The following is a 19,019-nucleotide window of genomic DNA, read 5'->3' on the forward strand; positions in this document are numbered from 1 at the left end:
AAAAAAATAATAATAATACTTTATACCTTTTTGAGAAGTTTGTAGCTTACTTGGTAAGAGCATTCATGTTTGTACCTTTGTACCTCATGTTCCTTCCTCAATTGGTATAAAAATGATATATCCTCACTTGGTATAAATTTATATATATTGTAGGTTTGAATTTTGTGGGTGATAAGTTCGATACAAATTTATCTTCCACTTCTTGGTGTAAATATATGTAGTATAAATAATAAAAGAGAGAAGGAGGCAACAACCGGGCTTTATGGAAAACACAAGTCTAAACCAATGCATTGACACTCAAAAATTATAAAGTTCCTACGAAGTGAACTGCTGTTTTATATTCTCTCTTTGTGTAGTTGAACGGTGAAACCAGACTATGATACCAACAAGTTGTTCATTTGTGTTCAACTACTGAAAGGCATTCCAGTACAATATGCATATCAGCATTACCGGTTGCAATACTCAGCAAGTTCAATCTCAGTTGCCAAATTCAAACGTGCAGAAAGATGATAAAAGAAGAACATTAATATCGACAAATGAATGCCTCGCTTGATACATTGTAGGGAAATTTTATTTAAACCCATTAATCCTCTTTCCACACCCAACTTAGAAATTTTGTCCCACAAACTTACCATTTTACCCTCAAATACAAAATTTACAAACTTGAAAAAATTACACAAACACATAAACCCACCAACCACCTACCCTGGCAACAACCGGACTTGATTATGGTCGTCATCAAGCAACCAATCCACAACCTTGCTAGGCTGGTTAAGACCAAGCCTTTCTTGAAGATCATACAATTGGATTGCAGTGGGTACCGATAGCCTCACCCGCCGATCTCGAAACCCTCTTATGGTGCAAACCTTGCTATGCCTGTCCTTTCCTCCAAAAGCTCGGGACGCACGCACAATCCTTGGATCCTTCAACCTTGGCCATGGAGGTTATGAACGAGCTAAATTAGGGTATGATGAGATTTTATTAGCTTTTCTAGCGACACATTCTCTTGATGTCGTCGAAGACCACAACCGCCCTCCACTATATTTTTGCTGTTCTTCTCCACCCTCCGGCAATCCATTTTCCAATTTCCGGTAGCCAATTGTGGCTGGATTTTTCGCCAGTTGATAATATCTTTCTACACCCATATTTTCTTTAGGGCATAATTGAAATATAAAATTTAACAAAAATTTAATGGGTGTAGAAATAAGTTTATTGGGTCCAAATAAAATTTCCCTACATTGTGCAGTTTTGTGTTCATAGGCTTTAACCATGAGTATACAGATTTATATCATTTGGCTGAAACAAGAAATGCCTACTACCGAGCCATTCGGTTTTATTACCATGAACTTGGGCGGTGTTTTTATATGTACCTGCTGAAGTGCGAACTTAAACTAAATGGCCTTGACAAGTTACAAGGTCTGAGTAGGTAGAAACGGTGGAGTACTCAAAGCTTGGCAACGGCAGTTGCAGGCAAATTTGATCTTGCAGGGAGCTTTAATTCTTCCCATCCTTCATCATCCAACTTAGAGAAGTATTGCTCGACCATATGGTTTGTGACGAGCTCCAATTTGGAAGGCTCCCACTGCATGAAGAACCAAGAGAAGAATCCAAAGAAAATTAAAGCGCAAAATACACACATATTTGTATGATAAAGACATATATACACAGCCAGATATGTGTGTGTGTGTGTGCGCGCGCGCGCGTGTGATGAGTAAGCACATAACAGGGATTCTACACCCAAAATTAATTGTCCTGTTGGCATTAGAGCAAAAATTTATTAGGCGTTTCAATGCCTTCGCGTCCAAACATGAAAAAGTCAGGATGAGCAAAAGCAAGAATACCCTCATTCTAAGACAAGGGCCACTTTGTCGTAGCACAACCATCAATGTCGTACATAGATTTAAATGTTTCATGTTTTAGGTTCCCAGTAAAGGTTAACAGAAAATAAGTCAATTTAGAATGTTTAAATACTTTTGTTGATTATAATTAGATGATTATACACCTTCAGTATATGTTGATTACTTGGGCAGATGATCTATCAAGAGAATGTTGTGCTAGGATAGCACCAAACCTTATGGAACCAACTCAATCTAACCCACAGGAAATTTATCAAATGAAAATGCAAGAACAATATAGAAAATAACACCAAGATTTTAACGAGGTTCCTCCACAGTCAGTGTAACTGGAGTACGTCCTCGGAGCAGTAGGAGCTCACCCAATAATCCACTATCAACCAAATGGGAGTTTACAAAGTGTTGGCAATCTCACAACCCAAATAACCCAATACACCCAATAGTTCTCACACACCAAAGAAACAAATAGAGAAGAAAATATAATGAATAATTTCTTCTCTATACATATAGCTCAAAGCTATTACAACAACAATTACTTTGGTTGATGATTACTAATCAAATGAAGCAACAACTTCTTCTTCTGTTTTAGGCTCTCTGCAACTCTCCCTTGCTCTCTGCAAAATGAGCTCTTTCTTCTCTCTGTTTTCTTCTCCAAACCGAAAATGAGCTCTCTGCTTCTTTCCCTTCACTCTTTTCGGATGCACCCCACACACAAAAGCAACCAAAACACTTATTAAGAACCATAAGTCACGGGTGGTAAAAAGAAAGAAAACTTTTCCCATTTTTCTTCCCTAAAACAAGGAAAGGTTGTCCACCTTTTTCTTTATAATATTTTTTTAGCCGAAAGTTCATTTGGACATTTGTCCATTTGGCACTTGGCCAATTATTCAACAATCTCCACCTTGGCCAAGTTCCGAAAGACGCCATGATAAGCCAAAATGCTTCAAAACTCCTACTGCTCAACGCCTTCTTTATATAGGCAAAATGTGAGCCAAGTTCAAACAGTGAACAAACTTGGCTACACCAACAACCTTAGTCAACATATCAGCGGGGTTGTCTTTCGTTGGAATCTTCTGGATAATGATTTCCCCTTCACCAACAATTTCACGAACAAAGTGATAACGCACATCTATGTGCTTGGTCCTCGCATGATGAACCTGATACTTAGCCAAATAAATGGCACTCTGACTATCACAATGTACCTCCACCTGCTTCTGATCAACCCCCAAATCTCTAATAAGCCCATGTATCCAAATGGCCTCCTTTATAGCTTCAGCAACTGCCATATATTCAGCCTCTGTAGTAGACAAGGCAACAGACGACTGCAAAATGGACCTCCAACAAACTGGCCCTTTAGCCATAGTAAACACATAGCCTGTAGTAGACTTCCTTCCATCCAGATCACCTGCATAATCTGAATCAACATAACCAACTGCAAAATGACCAATACCAGAGTCATCTCTCTCAAAGCATAAACCAACATCTCGAGTACCATGGAGATACCTCAATATCCACTTAGCTGCTTGCCAATGCTCTTTACCTGGATTATGCATATATCGACTCACCATGCCAACTGCATGAGCAATATCCGGTCTAGAGCATACCATTGCATACATCAAACTACCAACCAAATTTTCATATGGTATACTTTTCATTTGCAACTTCTCTTTATCATTTTTAGGACATTGTAGAGAACTCAATTTAAAATGAGGAGCCAAAGGGGTACTAACCGGTTTGGTTGAATCATGAACTCCAAACTTCCGAATCAACTTCTCAAGGTATTGTTTTTTATTCAAACTGACCAAACCTTTCTCTCTATCTCTAGTGATCTCCATGCCAAGGATCTTCTTCGCTTCACCAAGATCCTTCATCTCGAACTCGTTCTTCATTTGTTTCTTCAATTTCTCAATCTCTTCAACATTCTTTGAGGCAATCAACATATCATCAACATATATCAATAAATAAATGAAAGACCCATCTTGCAACTTCTTGAAGTACACACAATGATCATATTGACTTCTAGAATAATTTTGGCCTCTCATAAATTTATCAAACCTCAAATACCATTGCCTTGGAGATTGCTTCAAGCCATAAAGCGATTTCTTCAATTTGCAAAACAAATTTTCCTTCCCTTTCACTATATACCCATCCGGTTGACACATATAGATCTCTTCATACAAATCACCATGTAGGAAAGCCGTCTTCACATCAAGTTGCACAAGCTCAAGATCATACTGTGCAACAAGAGCTAACATAATGCGAATTGAGGAGTGTTTCACAACCGGAGAAAAGATTTCATTGTAGTCAATGCCCTCCTTTTGTGCATACCCTTTAGCAACTAATCTTGCTTTAAATCTCACATTGCTTTTCTCATCAGCATCTTCCTTCTTGGCATACACCCATTTGCAACCGATCGCTTTCTTGCCCTTAGGCAATTTAGCTAATTCCCAAGTCTTGTTCTTCAAGAGAGAATTCATCTCATCACCCATGGCATTGCACCACCTTTTCTTCTCATCACTCTCAATAGCTTCCTCAAAATTGGATGGAATCTCATCAGTGATAATAGGAAGAGCAAAAGCAACATAATCACTATACCGAGCTGGCTTGGTAATTTGTCTCTTTCCTCTGTTCTTGGCAATAGACTCTTGAGGTGAAACTTGCTCTTCAACTTGAATAGAATCTTCAAGTTCAACTTCTTCAACATCCTCATGGTCTCCAACTTCTTCACTTGTAGTGGCTTCGACATCAGCGGAAATAGGATTTGAAGTACCAGAGGCAACTTTCTCAAGCTCCACCTGTTGGACATCTTTCACATTTTTCTCAGAGTCTTTGAACATACTTTCTTCATCAAATGTCACATCTCTGCTGATTACAAGTTTTTTCATCTCTGGGCACCACAACCTGTAACCTTTGACACCACTACTAAAACCAAGAAAGATAGCCTTTTTGGCTCTAGGATCAAGTTTATTTTCAGTCACATGAAAATAAGCAGGTGAACCAAAAATACGGATATAGTCATAATCAGAAGAAGATTTTCCAGTCCATACCTCCATTGGTGTCTTACCCTGAATAGCAGCTGAGGGTAACCGGTTGATGATGTGACATGCATAATTAACTGCTTCTGCCCAAAATGACTTGCTTAAACCCGACTGAGACAACATACATCTAACCTTCTCAAGCAAGGTTCGATTCAATCTTTCTGCAACTCCATTTTGTTGTGGAGTTCCCCGAACACTGAAATGTCTCACAATTCCTTCCTCTTTGCAAACTTTAAAGAAAGGATCAGATGTGTATTCACCACCATTATCAGATCTCAAAATCTTAATCTTTCTCCCAGTCTGGTTCTCAACCATTTTCTTCCAACCCAAGAAAATGCTTAACACCTCACTCTTGTGCTTCATAGTGTAGACCCAAGACCTTCTTGAATAATCATCAACAAAGGTCACGAACCAATGTCTACCACTCAAAGATGGAGTCTTTGTAGGACCCCAAACATCCGAATGCACATAATCAAGAATGCCCTTCGTCTGATGTACAGCAGTACCAAACTTCACTCTAGTTTGCTTCCCCAAGACACAATGCTCACAGAAATCAAGCTTACAAGTCATGGCACCTTTTAGAAGACCTTGTTTCACAAGCCCTTGTAGAGCTTTCTCACCGGCATGGCCTAATCTCATATGCCACAATCTAGTAGTATCTGAATCAGATGTGCCCATATTTTCAGAGACTACAGATGCTTCACCTGTCACAGTGCTTCCCTGCAATAAATACAAATGGCCACATCTAGGAGCTTTCATCACAACAAGTGCACCATAAGTAACTTTCAATGTCTGTCCATCTGAATGAAACCTGAAACCCTTGGATTCCAAAGTACCCAAAGAAATAAGATTTTTCTTCAAATTCGGTACATACCGAACACCTGTCAACTCTTTAACCATGCCATCATGCAACTTCAAACGAACTGTACCAATCCCTTTTGTTGTGCAAGGATTGTCATCTCCCATGAACACAACACCACCATCAAACTCTTTCAAGCTTGAAAACCAATCCTTGTGAGGAGTCATATGATGAGTACAACCCGTATCCAACACCCACTTAGTAGCACAATCAAATGATGAGGAAGTGGTTAAAGCAAAATCAGAAAAATCTGTTTCAACCTCAGCAACATTAGCTTCAGAACTTTCTTTGCCTTTGGTCTTCAATTTTGGACAATCTTTCTTCCAATGGCCCTTATTACGACAAAAGGCACATTCATCCCTTTCCAAAGGTTTTCTACCTTTAGAGTTTCCTCTAGGTCGAGACTGTGATTTTTTCCTGCTAGAAGATGACCTCCTCTCCGATGATCTACCTCTAACAAATAAAGCTTCAGAGGTACTATCATGATTTTTATCTCTATGCCTCATTTCATAATTCATCAAGGCATTTGACACATCTTCAAATTTCACAGTTTCTTTACCATGCATAATAGTGGTAACAAAATGCTCATAAGAGTCCGGCAAGGAATTCAACAATATTAAGGCCTTATCTTCATCCTTAATATCCTCATCTAAATTTAACAAGTCGGCAATCAACTTATTAAAAGCATCAAGGTGTCTAATCATTTTTGTACCTTCTTTGTATTGGAAGCGGCAGAGCTTTTTCTTCAAGTGTAGCCGGTTCTCTGCATTCTTCGTCATATACTTGTCTTCCAATTTTTGCCACAACACACTTGCTACCGTCTCCCGCATCACAAAATACTTCTGAGTTTTTGCAAGGCACAACCGAATTGAAGAGTAAGCCCACAAATTTAATTTCTCCCATTCCGACTTCGACATAGCTTCCGGCTTCTCTCCCAAAGCGGCAAGTAGATCTTGTTGAGCCAACACATCTTTGACCTCACATTGCCACATCCCGAAGTTGTTTGTGCCATCAAACTTTTCCACTTCGAACTTTGCATTTTGCACCGTAGTTCTTGCAAACCCGGAGGTGCTTCCAAAAGGATTCTCATCTTGCCCGTCTGACATCTTTGGCAACTAGACAGTACCCAAGAGCAACTAGTGCTCTGATACCAATTGTTGTGCTAGGATAGCACCAAACCTTATGGAACCAACTCAATCTAACCCACAGGAAATTTATCAAATGAAAATGCAAGAACAATATAGAAAATAACACCAAGATTTTAACGAGGTTCCTCCACAGTCAGTGTAACTGGAGTACGTCCTCGGAGCAGTAGGAGCTCACCCAATAATCCACTATCAACCAAATGGGAGTTTACAAAGTGTTGGCAATCTCACAACCCAAATAACCCAATACACCCAATAGTTCTCACACACCAAAGAAACAAATAGAGAAGAAAATATAATGAATAATTTCTTCTCTATACATATAGCTCAAAGCTATTACAACAACAATTACTTTGGTTGATGATTACTAATCAAATGAAGCAACAACTTCTTCTTCTGTTTTAGGCTCTCTGCAACTCTCCCTTGCTCTCTGCAAAAGGAGCTCTTTCTTCTCTCTGTTTTCTTCTCCAAACCGAAAATGAGCTCTCTGCTTCTTTCCCTTCACTCTTTTCGGATGCACCCCACACACAAAAGCAACCAAAACACTTATTAAGAACCATAAGTCACGGGTGGTAAAAAGAAAGAAAACTTTTCCCATTTTTCTTCCCTAAAACAAGGAAAGGTTGTCCACCTTTTTCTTTATAATATTTTTTTAGCCGAAAGTTCATTTGGACATTTGTCCATTTGGCACTTGGCCAATTATTCAACAGAGAAAAGTAATAAAATGTCATTTACCTTTGGGTTCTTATCCTTGTCCAGCAATAAAGCTCTGCAACCCTGCAATTAGAAGCAAGGCTTGAGTCACCCGAGAAAACAAAAACAATGTGGATACACTATTTGAACAAGCTAACCTCTCTGAAGTCCTTGCTGACTTCTCCTTTCACAACATGTGAAACCATTCTATATTCACGAACAAGGCACTGACCAACTCCCTGAAGTCTTCCTTCTCTAATCTAAAGCCGAAAGGAACACATTAATACCAAGCCCAAAAAATTTCCAATTCAATCTCATACAACGCAAAGTGTCTTAATGTTTGTCCTCAGCGTATTATGAAACTTCAATTCCAAGCTTTAGGTGATATTTGTGTGGTATACAATGCCTCATTTTGTGCTAAGAGAAAATAAAAAGAAATATTTGCCTTTCAGAACCATCATACGTGAGCGATAACTTTTTATTTCACCTTACTATAGTGAATTCCACTTTACTACCTTCAACTTTGTCCAATGTAAGGTGCTTAACAAATTTTAGTTTTGTTATACAAACAATTTATGGACGAAGAGGGAATTCATATTTTTAGAATATACTTATGGAACCCTATACCATCTGCCCTGTGCATAACAAGCAATCTTTTTCTTGCCCTGTATAAGGAGTAAAAAAACAATCTAGTATCATACCAGTTCTACACAAACTAATGATAAGTAATTTTGATATGCTACAATTAACCAACTGCAATTTTAAGGCCTGCAGTAGAATTACCGATCTCAAAGAAATCTTCAAACTCATTGGTGATGCCTTCTTTAAAGCATGAATTGTTGAAGTTAGCCAAGCATCCGCTCCGTTTGGAGCCTCCTCATCCTCCTTTAATACAAATCATAGGTCGTCAAGTAAAGTATACATGCTTAATCTACAAGTTGAACACTAAACATAAACTAATTAACTACCAAGCCAAAAGAGTAATAAACTTTCCAAAGATCCAGAACGCAGAGAACATCAAACCAAGCCTTCCAATATTTTAAATTCAAATCAACTTACAAGGGCAGATACAATTTCTTCTACAGTTCTTCTAGAAAAGCACTTGTCTATAACATCCATCCTGTATTCAAAACAGCTGAAAATTACAAAAAACATATTCCCAGGTTTTCATTTTTGAGAATATATAACCGGTTCTACAAATGATGGGTCTAGCTGAACTAATGGACACATCAATTTCTGGACCACGCAACGGATTTGTTAAACTTGACCAATTTTACATATAGAAACTTCTAAGTGTGTAGCAACTTAGACATTGTAACTGTTAGATGTGCTTCAACCATTAAAATAACGAATATACTGAGGAATGTAGTTGGTGTCCAAAGTTTTATGGTGTTCATGCTTCCACTGTGGTGATCCAAATGGTTATAAAATCTTGTGAGTTCCACTTGATAATCCATTGGAAGAAAAATAAGATCACGCAGAACAGTGAATTCCATTAATGGAAAGTTCAAAGTGACTTGTGCATGAGAATTGCAGTCGGTTAAAAGAAAAAAAAGAAAAGAAAAACATCCTAGAAAAAATAGTTAAAGAAAAAGGAACAGAAATACTAACCGGTAGTACGCACTTTTCTTCTTCAGAGCTGGACTGTGAGAGTATTTATCTACGACTGCTTGAATAATGGCAAAATCACTTGAATCAACTTTGTATAAAGCTTCTTCTAACAAAGACAATCTCTGTCAATAAACCAATCACAAGCACTCAAGTTTCAAACGGAAGGAATAACATGCTGCTACTTGTTATGATTCTTAACCAGCATAACTCCTTAACCAATCAGGTCATCTTCTTCTAGTTAAGTTTCAATTAGGACCATTGGAATAGATAAAATATGACGATAATTAGAGATAACACACCGTTGATGGAACAAAGTGTGTTGCAAGGCTGCAAGCAAGCATTTCAGCACCATCCAATCTGGTACCTGTAAGACCAACATATTCTCCTGCAATGCACATAGGGGAGAAGGGGCAATCAATAATTGAGAACAAAGATAGTAAATAAGATTGAGCACATGCAATACTTCCCACTTTACCCTTCATACAAAAGACAGTACAGGAAAAAAAAAATTATTTATTGAAGTCAAACAAACATGTAAACCAGAGACATTACAGAATTACCGAAGAATCCAGGAAGCCTGGACAAGTAATAAGAGGCACCTACATCCGGAAAAAGTCCCAAAGCAGTTTCTGGCATTGCAAAAACCTGCAAAGGATTCATAAGAAATACAAGGGATTAAGTTGCTACTAAAAAGACAGATATCTTTGCAATTGCCTCCCCAAATGCAGTAAAAGATCTGGACTGTTCGGTGGGATACCAACAGCGATGCAACAAATAACACAGTCTGCAGATTTCTTGCTTTTACTTGTAGAAAACAACAGATCCTTCCTCTTCTTTCCCAATACAAAGGTCAAACCATAATCTCAAATCATACACATAGCTTGGGAATTCATGCATCCCCTTAGCACTTTTATAATGGGAACTTATGTACCTTCCTTGCATGCTTGTTCTTTACAAGTTCCCCATTTAGCTCAGAAAATCTTAGCCATCCATAAATATAAAGAAATGCTACATTTTAATCTCTGATATGTGCAATATATGTCATCAATATTTTTTGACACAATTTCAGCATACGCCTTACAGACTATATTATCTCAAAGCCCATGGACTTTGGCCATGAAACAGAAACGTGTTTTATATTCTTTAAGTCCTAGAAAGGTTATGTCTTCATTCCTTGATCGGGTTAACTCATACTTACAGATTTTCAATGTATTCACAGAAACATTGGATCCATATAAAGCAACAAAATTATTATTGATGTGCAACAAAAAGTAATGAGATTATTTTCAAGATATTGAAGTGACAAAATAACTAGCATCTCACAATGGACAATTAACTGCAATGCTTACAGATAGAGCATTGAAATTTTCCATATAGTGCACTCAGAATTTTCACGTGTAATTCAGTCTTATCCTACTGTGATAACATAAGAGAAGTTAACTTCCCATAGTTTAAAACAAAGAGGGAAAATAGAGAAAACAAAAAGATTAAAAAAAGGTCGTACCCAGTGCACAAGGCTCCCGCTTTACGCAGGGTCTGGGAGACATACCGAAATTACTCCTAACTTCAGACCTTAGATAAAGTGAGACATACCGAATTCTCAGTTGCAACACGGAATCTTCCATGTATTGAAGCACCAGCCCCACCTCCCATGACAATCCCGTCCAGAATTGAAACCTTCAATGATGTCATGCTAACAGTAAGAAAAACATATTTTTTTAAATAAAGCTAAATTGATTAAGAAATAATACCTCTGATACCAGAACTGAATAAATATTAATATGAAAACAGCACTTAACAAAGGAACTGAGTCACCTGGGGTTTACTGTATGTTGCCAGCAAATAATTCAAGGTATACTCCTTTTGAAAAAAATAAGCAGCTAATCTCCAATTTCCTAAGTTATAATGCAACAGGGTGATATCAGGTTGAAACTAATTTACTGCATCTTACAAATAGATACTCAACATTTTCACACAGCTAAGCAGAACGGGAAATGGAAAATTTAATAACAGTTAGGTGTCCACCTAAACTGAAGCTATTGCTCATTACGTGATGTTAATGATCAGTAAATATGCTCAATAAAAATAGAAAAAGAAAAGACAGATGAAAAAAAGCAGTTGTGCCTTCATTAATCTGACGAACCACAGCCGCTACATCTCCACCAGCACAAAAGGCTCTTCCTTTCCCCTAGAAAAAGATAAACAGATCGTACACATGTCATAATGTTTTACTTTCACTGTCTTGCTGAATACAGGAGTATGATCATTCAATTATTAATTCAATCAAAGCTTTAGTGGATAAAAGCACAGCCTCTATCCATCACGATACATTATACACCAAAATAAATTATGTTTTCAGGTCAAATCCCCATCCTTTTGGATTGCCACTACGCAAGCAAACTGAAACCGGCCGAAAATGAAAAAGAATACCAAGTTGGTATTGGTTTAAAGCCAAGAGACTGTAAAACTTCTATGCTCTCAACCATTTATAAGCAAAATGATCAGGATGAATTTTTAAGTGGGGCTGCAAGTGGTATGAAACATGCACTCCCAATAAACTTAAATCCTCTTTCTTGGAGAAAATCGAACAGAATCTAAAGACAAGCTTACATCTTAACAGGATTGTAGGTTCACAACATCAAGCCAAAGACTTTGGTGCTAATATTTATATACAAAACTCAAAAGAAAATGTAAGCACACAACATAGGTCTGTGAAAAAGAGTGATAACTTAAATGCTTAGACATTAACAAACATCAAATATCCCAAATTAAAGATCAACTGCATATGGCTAGTAATTCATTCTAAGACAATATTCTTTGTTTGTACCATACTTGACCAATCCTGAAACTACTGAGCACCAGTCAACGTTATACCGTCAATGACCCAGAAGAGTTTTCTTCCAACCAGGAGGCCAATCAAAGTGCGACACGTGTCGACATCAGAAACCAATCATAGCGCGACACGTGTTAACATCAGAAGCCAATCACAACACAACACATGTCAATGTCAAAACAAAGCTAGAAACTTTCTTCTATAAAAGGAGATTATTCTCCTGCAATATTTCCTAATGTCATTTGTACTAAATCATTCATTAGTACTCACTAAAGGAGAGCTTGAACTTATATACTTGTGTAAACCCTTTACAATTAATGAGAACTCCTTTACTCCGTGGACGTAGCCAATCTGGGTGAACCACGTACATCTTGTGTTTGCTTCCCTGTCCCTATCCATTTACATACATATCCACACTAGTGATCGGAGTCATCTAGCCAAGGTCACAAACTTAACACTTTCTGTTGTACCAAAATCCTCACTGATTTTGTGCATCAACATTCTTCTTTCTTGTTTCTCATTGAGAAAGTTTAAATATAATACATAAAACTAGAGTATGGAAGAAGAGTACCTTGACAATTACCAACTTGACATTAGCATCATCCTCAAAGGCAAGAAAATGCTCCCACAGACGAGAAATCTACCAAAAAACAATAAAAAAAAAAACTAGAAATGAGAACCATTATTTTCTTGTTTCACCAAGACCTATATTAACCACACCTTGTAGCCATGGAGATAATATCACTGCATGAAAAAGCATGACATAGCTTTACGCAGATTAATTTAATCATCTAACGGTCGATTAAAAGATGAAGCAGGCAACAAAAGATTCAGAATAAAGAATGTCTGAAGACCAAAAAATTTCTTGAATTACTGCTTGATTTCTGCGTACTTTTGTACTTTGGAAAGACCACATTCCTCTTATACTTTTGTACCATAACCATTTCCACCTTTGATTTCAACATGATGCCTCTCGGGACCTTCAAGGGCTGATATGATTCTTAAAACAGTATATACCTTCTTGTTTGTTAAAAAAATAAAAATAAAAATTAGAAAAAATAGTTTGAGGAGGTATACATTCTTTTAAATTTTATCCTTGAAATTGTATAATCTATTTCAGAACTTGAATTATAGAAGTGGAGTTACAAATAAAAAATAATACAGACACGAAATATAAATCGTAAAACATAGACACAAGATGAAAACGGGAAAAAGAGTAAGCTCTCAAACTATCAACAAAAGCAATAAAGTACATGTACATGATAGGGCGATACCATATCAAAGTTAAGGGCATTCAACTGCCGAGGCCGGTTCAATGTCAATGTCCTCGCAATCAAATTCTTCTGTACCAGAACCTATCAGATAACATGAACAAAACATAAGACTTCAGACAAATATTAGGCAAGAATTGAAATTCCAATTTCTCACATAATCCCCAATTCAGGAAAACAATCAAAAATTGGAATTTAACCATTAGAAATACAAATTTTAAGATGTCCGATGCTCCATTCCTAATTTTCCCAGTAGCCAAACAGAAAATAATATGGATTGAATTAAAACAGAAGAAATATATACAGATACACATATATGTATATATGTATAGTAAAGGGTATGAATGGAATAGAAAATTGGTTCACCGAATCTCCTTCGCGCGGGATAGAGGTAATAGAAGAAGCCATGGTAGTACTGGAAACGCACTGAAAGTCTGAAACGACCGAGACAGGCGCACGCCTGAAGCTTTTGGATACTGGTTTCAGCTGAATATGGCGGGACAGATTGCTGGGTCTTTTTACCGGTCCAAAAATTGGTTGGGTCCACTAGTTAGAGTGCTGACGCAAACCATTTGGATTTGGCATAGCAGCCTCGGACTCCAGTCCACTTTAAACATCCTCTAGTATTCAACTTACGTAGCGGAAATGATTAGGATTGTGTGAGCAATTTAAATGTTATCACCTCGCCATTTAGTATTACGGTTTAATAGTTTTTTTTTTATTTGTAAATGAAATGTTTTCGATTTGATTTTCTGCAAAAACGAATTTGAATCACATTATTACTAGCACTTTGTAAGATTCCTTAACGTAGTGAATATCGTTTGTTAAGAAAAAAAACGAATTTCAATTAGCCACCTTCTATTTGCTTGCGATTATGAGAATTTTGAGGTCGTATGAGAGGGCTTAAGAAGAAACGTCAAGAGGCCAAAACAGGATGATGTGACTCGGTGCTGACAGTCACAAAAGATATCCGGGGCTCCTTATGCTGGTGGGTTGCAACAACAACACTTGTTTCGGGCACACCAAAGAATGTCAATGGAAATGCCTTAAACGCTCAAAAGGGCGGCTGCTTAATGTATACTGTAGGGGTGTTTTCTTGTGCCCAAGACCTTTTGTGACAACCTTAATTGAATGATAACGGCGTTGTGGTGGAATGGAGCTAATGACGGATGTCGTACTCATTGGTTCAAGTGGGATACTTTGTGTGCCCCAAAAGAGGGGGAGGCACAAATGTATTTTTTTTTAATTATAGAAAGTATAGAATGCAAAATGAGATTTTTCGATTGCCGATAACAATCCTCTTTAGTTATTGCCCCATTTAATTTTTCCGAAGCCTCGTTTATTCTCCAACGCCTCCTTTCATTTACAACTCGAGGTAAAATTCATTAATCTACTCTCACCATGACTAATCATTGAAAAAGTTCAATTTTATGGTTGCTAATTGCATGTCATTCAATTTACGCTTATCTATTTTTCTTCTTAAAATGGGACAATTGATGGCAAGCCACGGTTATCCACCCTTTTTTAGGCTCGAGAAGACTCACATTTAGCCTCTCCCTGACCAGCAACGGGTTTCGAACCCAAGACCTTCAGTTTTTAGTTTGAAGGAAGTCTCGCAATCCATCATTTACTACTGAGCCACCAGCTCATGGTTGGTTAAGAAGAAAAAAAATTTACGCTTATCTCAACCAAATTGAAAAGATGAAGTAACGTACATGACATAAGTGGAAACAAAATAAAGTCCAGGGTTTAAAGTGAAATTTACTCCATTACTTTGGCATATAGCTAAAAGTAAGCCATTTTCTATTCAAACGCAACTGTTTGTTGTGCTGCCCAGAACCCAGTCTCGTAGTATCAGAGAGAGTTTTCAATTTCTCATCTTTTGAAGAAAAGGAGAAATGGGATTGAAATTTGAGGAGGAGGAGTTCTTAGCTTGCTGCGCAAGCACCAAATTCGCCAAAGAAATGGCGGAGGCGTCACCTTTCTCATCTCTCGACGAAGCTGTGACTGCCGCCAGAGACATCTGGTTCAACAAGGTCGATGTCAATGGCTGGCTCCAATCGTTCTCCGCTCATCCTCAGATCGGAAACTCGCCTTCGCCTTCTTCTCACTCCACCTCTGCTCAGTTCGGTTCTTAATCTCACTTTTCTTATTTAATTGCCGTTTTGGTTGATAATTCACAAATTTTTACTCAAATCTTGACAACCCATTAAGGAAATCGGCATAATTGAATTAAATTACTTGAATTTGCACACCATCGATGATCAGATGGATTGTTGTTAGCGTAAATTTTAGTGTTTAATTAAACCTAATTACAATAAAAATTGGAAATTTTGAATCTTCCAAAAGATGCCCAATTGGATTTTGGCTCATCAAAAAGCATCCTGGGTATTGGCGTATGGAGTTGATTCATGTCATCAATGGGTTTGCTTTTTTTTTTCCTTCCCGTCTCGATTTAGATTCTAATTCTTGATTAATTTTTCGTATTCAGTTAATTGTAATGCTATTCTATCTTTAGTTTACGTTTGAATGTGCTAAACAAATATGTTGCCTTCAATATTTGAGTGCTGAGTAATAAGCCTTGTGGTTTTTGAGCTTAGTGTTATTTACCATCAAGATAAGGCCTTTAAAGTTTAAATCTTTTGCTGGACCGCTTGACGTTTTACTAGCTCCTTACCGAGTCCAAAAAACATTAGCGACAAATACGAGTGGAGTGCCCTTGTTCTTTGTGGACTAGTTGATGCTAATTAATCGCCTTCCTTTCTCCATTAGTCTTTTTAGATATGCAAATGCAATGATATTGAAGTAAGAGATGAAGCAATCATTTGTAGGTGGAGTAAGGGAGAGCAGGCAACTGCTGTAGCTACTGCCACTAGTTCTAGCTTGCAGGTTAGTATGCTTCAGATACTTTATGCATATCTTTGAAGTCGTAATTCCCCCTTCAAATGAAACCAAACATATTCAAGGTTTCCCTCTAATTCATCCTGTTTTAGTTTGCAGAAGCGAAACGATTAAAAATAGTTTGATATTTCAATTTCTGTTTGTTTATGTGAAAGTTATGATCAGGGTTTTTTTCTTTTACTTAAATATTATCCACCTGGCTTTTGTAGGAACTGGCTGAATGGAATGCTAAATACAGGCAGAAGTTTGGTTTTGTATTTCTTATTTGTGCATCTGGAAAGAGTTCTGATGGGATACTTGCTGAGTTGAAGGTAGATTTTCACTTTCAGTCCCTGTTTTTGTTAAAATTTCCAAATGTTAAAAGATTATATATGTGACCCTGATGAGCATTATAGAATAGCTTGCAGAGATATACTAGTGTTTAAGTCAATGGATTCAACGTACTGAAACTATTTCATTTTGAGAATTTCAGTTTAAGCGTTTTCATTAATAGAAGTTTCTTTAAACTCAATGTAGAACGAATTTGTTTACTCGATAACTTTTGGTTTGCATATTCTGGCTTAATTAACATTTTTCATGGGAAACAAAGACTAATAAATCAAACAATCAAAGTCAATAATTTACAAAAATCACTCTCTTATAGATGAACTATCAAGGACAATAGTAGTTTGTTGGAATATAATAAGTGTCTCTACCAGTTATTGAGGCCCAGAAAGATGGCTAAAACCTCACTCTGACCTCTATATTGGCACTTGCGCCCCATTTTTATCTTGGGAGATTCGATTATTCCTTTCCCACCAATTCGCTCCAAAAAACCAAAGCGATTAAAAATACTTTTAAAGACTTTAGCCTCGCTATTTTTCCCAGAAAACAATGTTTGGCAACCAATAATTTAGCACAGGATGGTGGGGTAAACCAGCTCAGTTTTGCCTCTATGAAGAGCTTAAGCCAAAATTTTAATGTTTTCCGGCAATGAAGAAATAAATAAAGAATGTGTTCCACTCCATAGAAAGTGTGTACAAAAGACAGGAGATAGCCTGCAGTTTAGAAGTCGCCCTAAAGCATACGTTGACTAACATAGTTCTTATATTAGCATTTGCGATTGAGTAAACAATGACCAAGCTTGAAGAGAAGTAGTTATTGTCCTTAATCTTTATTATGTGTAAGCAAATATTTTTCTTGCAGCTTATAAAGGAAATGTATGGACCACATGAGATGTTCACCAGAACTTCCGCTGATGTTTATGTTGTGATGCCTGTTGAGTGAGGAGAAGGATACCACTTCTGCAAGGACCATGCTCTACAGATTCTGCATAAATTGTTACTCAAATTAATAAATGTACTTTTCCTCTTTGCAGAAACGATATCCAAACAGGCCAATAGTTGAGTTCGAGATTGCAGCTCAGGAGCAGATGAAAATAACTGAGCTACGCCTTGCGAAGCTCTTTGCAGCAAAAGAAAATGTTACTTCCACAGGCAACAAGAATCCTACAATTGTTGCAAAGAAAGCGGAAGGTATTGTAAATTTCTATTCCAGATCCTTCTCAAAATTGTGAGTTTTAGTCCGCTTAATGCTTATGCAGCTCTGGGCTTTGCTTGTCTGACAATGTTTATAACTCATGGATGACTCTTCTCTCCAGAGGAAGTCACTTCTCTTTCCTTTGCATTTCCTACTATTTCTAATTTTTTTTTATTAATTTTACGAACCCTAGAAGATCGTGTGAGCATTATTGGAGGGCATCTAACTGCTACTGCTTCTGAAGCTTCATCAGTAAAAACTTCTCAAGCTCCAACTCGAACCCGTCCACCCATCACAACCCATGTCTTGGATGTTTCTCGAGGATCTCCAGGTGCTGGAATTGAAGTGTGTTTAGAAATGTGGAAGGGTGTTCAACCTCGTCCAGTGTTTGGTGAGTCAAATGCAGGTGGTTGGGTATTTCAAGGGTCTTCGACTACAGATAATGATGGGCGAAGTGGTCAATTGATGAGCATCGTTGATGTAGTGAACCCAGGCATATACAGGATAAACTTTAACACAGGTAAGTTCTGCCCAGGCGGGTTCTTCCCTTATGTTTCTATCGTGTTTGAGATCAGAGAGTCACAGAAATTGGAACATTTTCATGTTCCTCTGCTGCTGTCGCCTTTCTCATTCACAACATACCGTGGAAGCTAGACGTGTGTGTAGTTCAGTCGATAAATAAATTGTCTGTAATTTTACTTGAGATTGAACTATGTATTAAATATATCGGAAAGCAATATCGATCTCCATGTGTTAGTGGTGAAAATATGAACAAAGATAATGTGAATGGCAGTTTCCTTGTAGGATGGGAACAAATCTTTCTCATTTGCCACCTTGTTATAAAAAGAGTGAGCTTTCCCAGTGGGAAAGTCACATCCCTGGGCTCAGCCCTGGGTCAAGGCTTTGCCTAGGCCTGTACAATCTTTCATATTTTATTTTTGATCTAAGTTCAGTTATTTCGAACCTCTTGCTCAAAATTTCGATTACTTTCTTAGATTAGCTACGGTTGACTTTTACACAACATGTTTTGGGGTGGTTTTCAAAATAGGCAACGCGGGTAATATTGTTGCTGTCTCTGTCATGAACCCTTAAGGCCTGAACATTGCATATAGGCATCAAATTTAACTGTTAATTTACCCTCCAAAGTTCTTCTATACTATTTTTTCCCCTGAAAATTAGGTCTTTAAACTCATTGAAAATTACCAATCTATTCTTTAAAGTGTCTCGTATAAGTTACGTGACTTAATTTGATGAGAAATTAGATAAAATAGCTTTGAATTTACAATAAGAAGGAATT

The 19,019-nt window shown here is 37.4% G+C and overlaps 2 protein-coding genes across 4 annotated transcripts; one reads left to right on the forward strand and one right to left on the reverse strand.

Annotated features, from left to right (window-relative positions):
* Positions 1–1,187: 1,187 nt before the first annotated feature.
* On the reverse strand, positions 1,188–13,885 carry LOC103412694 (3-hydroxyisobutyryl-CoA hydrolase 1). Of its 2 annotated transcripts, none has more exons than XM_029098206.2 (14): positions 13,670–13,885; positions 13,307–13,387; positions 12,604–12,672; positions 11,324–11,387; positions 11,015–11,094; positions 10,793–10,876; positions 9,760–9,844; positions 9,499–9,584; positions 9,200–9,321; positions 8,648–8,708; positions 8,372–8,473; positions 7,747–7,848; positions 7,631–7,672; positions 1,188–1,582 (listed from the first exon to the last, which is right to left on the reverse strand). In XM_029098206.2, exons 1-14 carry the CDS (start codon positions 13,709–13,711, stop codon positions 1,445–1,447), a joined length of 1,158 nt encoding a protein of 385 aa, XP_028954039.2. In that variant the 5' UTR covers positions 13,712–13,885; the 3' UTR covers positions 1,188–1,444. The 2 variants fall into 2 exon arrangements, with proteins under 2 accessions (XP_028954039.2, XP_070680682.1); XM_070824581.1 differs by lacking the exon at positions 1,188–1,582 and adding an exon at positions 7,010–7,401 and having other exon boundaries at positions 13,670–13,864.
* Positions 13,886–15,074: 1,189 nt separating this feature from the next.
* LOC103412679 (uric acid degradation bifunctional protein TTL) lies at positions 15,075–18,685 on the forward strand. Of its 2 annotated transcripts, none has more exons than XM_008351223.4 (5): positions 15,075–15,428; positions 16,135–16,192; positions 16,414–16,515; positions 17,562–17,718; positions 17,916–18,685. In XM_008351223.4, the coding sequence occupies exons 1-5, from the start codon at positions 15,202–15,204 to the stop codon at positions 18,374–18,376; spliced, it is 1,005 nt and encodes a 334-aa protein (XP_008349445.3). In that variant the 5' UTR covers positions 15,075–15,201; the 3' UTR covers positions 18,377–18,685. The 2 variants fall into 2 exon arrangements, with proteins under 2 accessions (XP_008349445.3, XP_008349449.3); XM_008351227.4 differs by having other exon boundaries at positions 17,919–18,685.
* The last annotated feature ends 334 nt before the right edge of the window (positions 18,686–19,019 follow it).

This window comes from Malus domestica, chromosome 07, assembly GCF_042453785.1.
Source record: "Malus domestica chromosome 07, GDT2T_hap1".
Classification (NCBI taxonomy): domain Eukaryota; kingdom Viridiplantae; phylum Streptophyta; class Magnoliopsida; order Rosales; family Rosaceae; genus Malus; species Malus domestica.

Excerpts from the sequence above, each read along its gene's own strand:
- LOC103412694 (XM_029098206.2), bottom strand. The coding sequence starts at position 13,711 with ATGGCTTCTTCTATTACCTCTATCCCGCGCGAAGGAGATTCG. Across the intron at positions 9,585-9,759 it reads CAGGCTTCCTGGATTCTTCG|GAGAATATGTTGGTCTTACA; the intron begins GTAATTCTGTAA and ends TGTGCATTGCAG. Across the intron at positions 7,849-8,371 it reads TGAAGATTTCTTTGAGATCG|ATTAGAGAAGGAAGACTTCA; the intron begins GTAATTCTACTG and ends TTTCGGCTTTAG.
- LOC103412679 (XM_008351223.4), top strand. The coding sequence starts at position 15,202 with ATGGGATTGAAATTTGAGGAGGAGGAGTTCTTAGCTTGCTGCGCAAGC. Across the intron at positions 16,193-16,413 it reads CCACTAGTTCTAGCTTGCAG|GAACTGGCTGAATGGAATGC; the intron begins GTTAGTATGCTT and ends TGGCTTTTGTAG. Across the intron at positions 17,719-17,915 it reads TGTTGCAAAGAAAGCGGAAG|AAGATCGTGTGAGCATTATT; the intron begins GTATTGTAAATT and ends TACGAACCCTAG.